Genomic DNA, 7242 nt, shown 5'->3' with positions numbered 1-7242 from the left:
TTCTCCACACTGCTTTCCATAGGGGTTGAACAATTTACAGCCCCACCAGCAGTGAATGAGCATTCCCCTTTCCCTACATCCTCTCCAACATTTGGTATCATTTGTTCTCTTGATCTTAGCCAGTCTGACTGGGGTAAGGTGATATCTTGAGGTGGTTTTGATTTGCATTTCCCTAATTACTAACGATATTGAACACTGTTAAAATGTCTCTTAGCCATCTTTATTTCTTATTTTGAGAACTCTTTGTTTAGATCTTTAGCCGATCTTTTAATTGGATCATTTGTTTTCTTGATTATTTGTTTTTTGAGTTCTTTATATATTCTGGATGTTAAACTTCTGTCAGATGTGTCGCTGGTGAAGATTTTTTCCCACTCTGTGGGTTTTCTCTTCACTCTTGGTTGTTTCTTTTGCTGTACAGAAGCTTTTTAGTTTAATGAGGTCCCATTTGTTGATTGCTGACCTTAATTCCTGAGCAACTATTTAGAAAGTCCTTTCCTACACCTATGTCTTGTAGGTTACCACCAATGTTTTCTTCTGATAGTTTCAGAGTTTCAAGTTTTACATTGGCGTCTTTGATGCATTTGGACTTGACTTTTGTGTGAGGTGAAAGATATGGGTCTAGTTTCAGTCTTCTATGGGTGGAGATTCAGTTTTGCAAGCACCATTTGTTGAAGATGCTGTCTTTCCTCCATTGTGTCCTTGGCGCCTTTGTCAAATATCAGGTAGCTAAAATTGCAAGTACTCATGTTTGGGTTTTCAGTTATGTTCCACTGATATATGTGTCTATTTTTGTGCCAGTACCATGCTGTTTTTATGACTATAGCTCTAACACAGTTTGAGACCTGGTATAGTAATCCCTCCAGCATTGGTCTTTGTGCACGGGGTTGCTTTGGCTATCTGGGGTCCTTTGTGCTTCCATAAGAATTTTAGGATTTTTTTTTTTCTAAATCTGTGAAGCATGCCATGGGGATTTTGATTGGGATTGCACTGAATCTATATATTGCTTTTGGTAGAATGGTCATTTTCACAATATTAATTATTCCAGGAGCATGGGAGGTCCTTCCATCTTCTGGCGTCTTTTTCAACCTCTTTCTTTAAAGATTTCAATTTTTCATTGTAGAGCTCTTTAATGTCTTTGGTCAGGTTTATGCCGAGATTTCTTTTTTTTTTTTTTTGAGGCTATTGTGAATGGGAAGGTTTTCCTGTACGCTTTCTCTGGTTGCTTGTTATTGGTATATAGAAAGGCTATGGGGGCTAGAGAGATGGCTCAGTGGTTAAGAGCGCTGGCTGCTCTTGCAGAGGACCCGGGTTTGATTTACAGCACCCACGTGGTGGCTATAAACCGTCCTTTACACTCATACACATAAAATAAAAATGATATGTAAAATTTTTTTTAAAAAAAGAAACGCTATGATTTTGTAGATTAATTTTGTACCCTGCCACTTTACTGAAAATGTTAATCAGTTCTAGGAGTTTTCTGGTGGGATTTTTGGGATCTCTTAGGTACAGTACCATATCATCTGCAAAAAGAGATAATCTGACCTCTTCTTTTCCAATTATTACTCCTTTAATTTCCTTCTCTTGTCTTATTGTTCTAGCAAGAGTTCAAGCACTATATTAAAAAGGAGTGGAGATAGTGGACATCCTTGTCTGGTTCCTGATTTTAATGGGAATGCTTCCAGTATTTTTTTCCTTTTAGAATGAAGTTGGCTGTGTGTTTATTGTATATAGCTTTAATTATGTTGAGGTATGTTCCCTCCAGCCCAGTTCCCTCTAGGACTTTTATCATGAATGCATGCTGAATTTTGTTAAAGTTCTTTTTCTGCATCTATTGAGATGACCATGTGTTTTTTGTCTTTGAGCCCATTTATATGATTTATGACATTTATTGGCTTGTGTATACTGAACCACCCCTGCATCTCTGGGATAAAGCCGACTTGATCATGGTGGATGATCTTTTTGATGTTTGTCTGTGTGCGGTTTGCAAGTATTTTGTTGAAGAATTTCTGCATCTATGTTCATTAAGGATATGGGTCTATAGTTTTCTTTTTTGGTTGTGTCCTTACCCAGTTTGGATATTAGAATGATGCTGGCTTCATAGAAGGAATTTGGGGGTTCTCCCTCTGTTTCTATCTTTTTGAATAATTTAAGTAGTATTGCTTGTAGATATTCTTTAAATGTCTGGTAGAATCCTGCTGCAAATCCATCTTGGTCTGGGGTTTTCTTTAGTTGGGAGGTTTTGTTTTACTGTTTTAATTTCCTATAAGTTATGGGTCAATTTAAACTGTTGATCTCTTTTTGGTTTAGCTTTGGTGGTTCCCATGATTTTAATTATCCATCCATTTCTTTTAGGTTTTCAAATGTAACACAGTATAGGTTTTTAAAGCATCCCCTTATAATGTTCTGGATCTTTTTGGTGTCTGTTGTGTTATTTCCCCTTTCATATCTGGTTTTGTTGATTTGGAGTTGTTCTTTCTTTGGTTAACTGGGCTAAGGGTCTGTCTGTCTTGTTTAGCTTTTCAAAGAACCAGCTCTTAGAGTCATTGAGTCTTTGTATTGATTTTTTTGTTTCTATTTCATTAATTTCTGCTCTGGTTTTTGTATTTTTTCTCTGCTGTTGGGTCTGGGTTAAATTTGTTCTCACCTTTCCAGAGTCTTGAGTTGCAATGTTAAGTCATTTATGTGTGCTCTTTCTGATTTCTTAATGTAGGCACTTAGAGCTATAAACTCCCTTCTCAGGACTGCTTTTAAAGTGTCCCAGAGGTTTTGATGCATTGTATTATCATTTTTGTTTAGTTCCAGGAATACTTTTATTTCTTCCTTAATTTCTTCTTTGACCCATTCATCATTCAGGAGTGTGTTGTTTAATCTCCATGAGTTCGTGTAGTTACTAGAGCTTCTTTTGCTGTTGATTATAAGCTTTGTTGCATTGTGGTCTGATAGAATCAGAGGAATTATTTCAATTTTTTTTGTATTTGTTGAGGTTTGTTTTATGCTCCAGTATGTGGTCAATTTTAGAGAAAGTTCCATGGGGTACTCAATACGAAGTGTATTCTTTATTGCTTGAGTGGAATATTTGGTATATGTCTGTTAGGTCCATTTGATGTATGGTATTATTTAATTCAGATGTCTTTTTATTTTTTGTTCAGTTGGAGACAGTGGGGTATTGAATTCCCCTACTATTCCTGAGTTGGGGTTAATCTCTGTCTTAAAGTCCTATAGTATTGTTTTTATGAAGTTGGGTGCACCAGATTTTGGTGATATATGTTCATGATTATAATATCTTCTTGGTTAATTGTTCCTTTCAACAGAATGAAGTGACCCTCTTTATCTCTTCTGATTAGTTTTAGTTTGAAGTCTATTTTCTCAGGTATTAGAATTGCACCCCCTGCTTGTTTCTTAGCACCATTTGCTTGGGATATTTTTGTTCATCCTTTCACCTTAAGGTAGTGCCTGTCCTTGAAGGTGAGATGGGTTTCTTGCAGACAACAAAAGGATGGATTTTGTTTCTTAATCCATTCAGCTAGCCTGTGTGTTTTGACTGGGGAGCTCAGCCCATTGAGATTTAAAGTTATTATTGAAAGGTGTATATTGGTTGCTGTCATTTTGATTTCTGTTTTCATTCTTGGTCTAGTTTTGAGTTTCCACAATCACACCTTCATTTAGTTTCCTTCTGTTTCCCTTGGGGTATAGCTGTTTCTTTCTACATTCTTTGTATTGCTTCAAGTATTCTTTGAAGGGCTGGTTTTGTGGACATGTATTCTGTAAGCCTATTCATGGCATGGAAGATTTTTCTTTCCCCTTCAACTTTAACAGACATTTTTGCTGGCTAAAGTAGTCTACATTGGCATCTGTGGTCATTTAGAACTGGGAATACTTTTGGTTCAGGCTCTTCTGACTTTCATGGTTCGCCTTGATAAGTCAGCTGTAATTCTGATGGGTTTTCCTTTATATGTGACTTGTTTTTCTTTTGCAGCTTTCAGTATTCTGTCTTTGTTCTGTACATTTAGTGTTTTACTATGATATGCTATGGGGAGTTTCTTTTCTGGTCCTGTCTATTTGGTGTTCTATGTGCTTCTTGTATTTGTATGGGCATGTCTTTCCTTAATTTTGGGAAATTCTCTTCTACAATCCTGTTTAAGATCTTGTCAATACTATTAACCTGAAATTCTTCTCCTTCCTCTGTACCCATGATGCACAGATGGTCTTTTCATAGTGTCCCACATTTTCTGCATATTCTATTCCTTTGTTTTGAATTTTTTTTCATAATCTTTGCTTGAGCAGTCCAATTCTTAAATTTTTGTTCAGTCATGATATTCCATTTTCCATTTCATTCATCCTGTTGGTGAGGCTTTCTCCTGATGTTCCAAATTGGCTTATTGAGTGTTTCATTTCCTTCTTCATTTCAGCCTGAGTTTTCTTCAATATTTCTATCTTTTTTGTGAATTCAGGAAGTTTATCCCATCTTCCTTTAGCTCGTTGATTTGTTTGTTCGTGTGTTCTTTAAATTCACTGAATTCCTTGATCATGTTTATGATTGTTCTTTTAAATTCTGTGTCCTGGGTTATCTCTAGGGGGTTCTCCTTATAGAACTCCTCTATAGGACTGTTGGTGTTTGGTAGGAACATATTATTTTGGTTTTCTATATTATTTTTTTTCTGTTGTGATTTTTGCATGTGGATTTCTTCTGTTGTTTCTGATTCTGGTGTGAAGCTCAAGCCTTCTTTTGTTGAGTTGAAGTCTGCTTCTATTAGTAGTATTGGTGTGCCTTGGTTGTTTTCTTATTGGGTATGTAAAGCTGGTTGGCCTAGGCTCCGGGTTTTCTCAGATTTTATATTGCAGGGAACAGATAGCATCAGTCCAGCTATTCAGGAGCTCCTGCAGAGGCCCAAATCAGGTGCCAGTCAGATACTCTTAGGCTTCCGCTTAAGGTCTGGACCCCTACTAGCAAGCAGTCACAGCACAATTTGGGAAGCTTGCTGGGGGTGGGGAGGGTGCCCGATTTAGGCCCTCTTGGGTAGTCTGCAAAGGTCTGGGCCCCTACTATAGGGCAGAAAGGCCTAGCCCTGGGATGGATTTGCTGGTGGTCCCAATGTAGGGGGATGGGCATGGTGTGATTTGGGGAAGCTCATCACCATGCAGAGGTGGGATCCAGGCATTATCAGGCAGTCTGCTAAGTTCTGGGACCCTTCTGAAGCACAAAAAAAAACTAGTCCTGGCCCAGTGGGAGAGGTCACACCTGGTCCCAATGTAGGGGGTTGGGCATGGTGTGATTTGGGGATGCTCACCACCAATTGGAGGCTGGATACAGGTACTCTCAGGCAGTGTTCTAAGGTCTCCCCTAAATATTTTTTAAAAAATAATTCTTGGGCTAGCACCATGGCTCAGTGGGTAAAGATGCTTGCTGCCAAGACTTTTGACCTGAGTTTGATCCCCAGGTTTCACACGGTGGAAGGAGAGAACCAAACCCCACAAGTTGTTCTCTGACTTGCATGTAAACGTGTGCGCGCACATACACACACGATAAATAAATGTAAAAATATTAAATAATTATTTTTACTCTGTGTGTGGTTCTTGAGAGGATGCTGAGGTTATTAAAAAAAAATACAGAATATGGTCTCAATTTGGAAATTTAGCATCGGTAAAGAAATGCTCCAACGATGCCATCTACTGACTGAAAAGAACAGTAAAACATGAGGAAAGCCTTGAAACAAAAAGTCATCAGAATACAGTAAATGCTCAGGAAAAGAGTTCTTAGTATTTCCCATCCCTGTACTATTTCCCATTTTGAGGAAGAAAGTGATGAATGCTGTTTGGAGGAAATGGACTTTGGCCAGAGTTATCTGTAGACTGGTCACGAGGTAGGTGGCAAGCTCACCATCTGTGAGGCAGACATGGTAAGGCTTCTGCTGAGGAACATGAATAACAAGACTCATTTGACACCATACAGAGAACACTAGGGCAAGAAAATTTAGTATACATTGAGCATCCCTAATCTGAAAAAGGAGAAATCCCAAACATTCCAAAATCTGCAATGTTTTAAGAGCTGACCCAATACTACAAGTGGAAAAATCCCCACTTTACTTTGATGTGATGGTCTTCAGTCAAAATATAGACACACTAAAAATACTGTATAGCATAACCTGCAGGTTATACGTATCAGGTAGATATGAAATGTAAATGAATTGTGTTTAGAATTGGGTCACATTTCTAAGGCATCTCATTATATATAAAAACCTGAAATCGGAAACACTTCTAGTTCCCAGAATTTGGATAAAGGATACTCAATTGTAGATGGATGAATGCCTCAGGTCTCAATGTGTTTTCAGGCTCTAAGGGTAAGCTGCTGACCAGCAAGGTTTTCTAGAACCACTCACCATGTTCCAAGCTGCATAGATTTAAGCAGTACCTGCAAGTGCCCAGTAGGCGGTGCCCACGCATTCATTTAGCAGGACAAAGGCCACCAGGGACATCCCTCCATTCATCATGCCAACCAAGAAGCGAGTTAGTGCAAAGAACTCATATGAGGGGGAAAATCCATTTACAATAGCAAATAAGATGTCAAGGGCAAAACCTAGGAAGAGAAAAACAATATTCAACGATCCAGAGGCAAGACAGCATTTGAAGAAAATAATAAATTATATTCATTAGTTTGTGAAATAAACCTTTGTAAATTTAAATTTCCTGAGCTATGTTTTTCATTTTTTATACCTACTTGCCTTGAAAACTATGAAGAAAAACTAAGGTTTACTTTCTTTGTTTTACTAGTTCTGTCAATCACACACGGTTTTCAGCTATTCATAATAATGCTGGAAATTGAAAATCCTCGCTCATACTCGGCCAAGTCCTATACAGCTCATTTGAAATAATCAACACAGAAAGATACAAGGAAACGGATCAGAAAGCTGTCACAATCTTTCACTGCCCTGTTTAGAAACAGGTAAGGTTTACTTTCTTTGTTTTACTAGTTCTGTCAATCACACACGGTTTTCAGCTATTCATAATAATGCTGGAAATTGAAAATCCTCGCTCATACTCGGCCAAGTCCTATACAGCTCATTTGAAATAATCAACACAGAAAGATACAAGGAAACGGATCAGAAAGCTGTCACAATCTTTCACTGCCCTGTTTAGAAACAGGGCATAGATTGCAATTTGAGGGTTGCAGAAAGCACCATCACCATATACAGGCGCGCACACACACACACACACACACACACACACACACACACACACACGCGC

General features: G+C 38.2%; 1 protein-coding gene across 2 annotated transcripts in view; it reads right to left on the bottom strand.

The window, feature by feature from the left end:
• Positions 1–7242, bottom strand: part of Slc22a15 (solute carrier family 22 member 15) — a 103984-nt gene that overhangs the window by 48027 nt on the left and 48715 nt on the right. For both annotated transcript variants that reach the window (XR_003849701.1, XM_008834023.3), the window contains exon 4: positions 6410–6574. Coding sequence is in view for 1 of the 2 variants with exons in the window: in XM_008834023.3 (XP_008832245.2) it covers positions 6410–6574 (165 nt within the window). In the remaining variant the exon portion in view is untranslated. The remainder of the gene's footprint in view (positions 1–6409; positions 6575–7242) is intronic.

This window comes from Nannospalax galili, unplaced genomic scaffold (assembly GCF_000622305.1).
Source record: "Nannospalax galili isolate Female #2095 unplaced genomic scaffold, S.galili_v1.0 scaffold475, whole genome shotgun sequence".
NCBI classification, from domain to species: domain Eukaryota; kingdom Metazoa; phylum Chordata; class Mammalia; order Rodentia; family Spalacidae; genus Nannospalax; species Nannospalax galili.
This window is presented reverse-complemented; position numbering and strand designations above follow the sequence as displayed.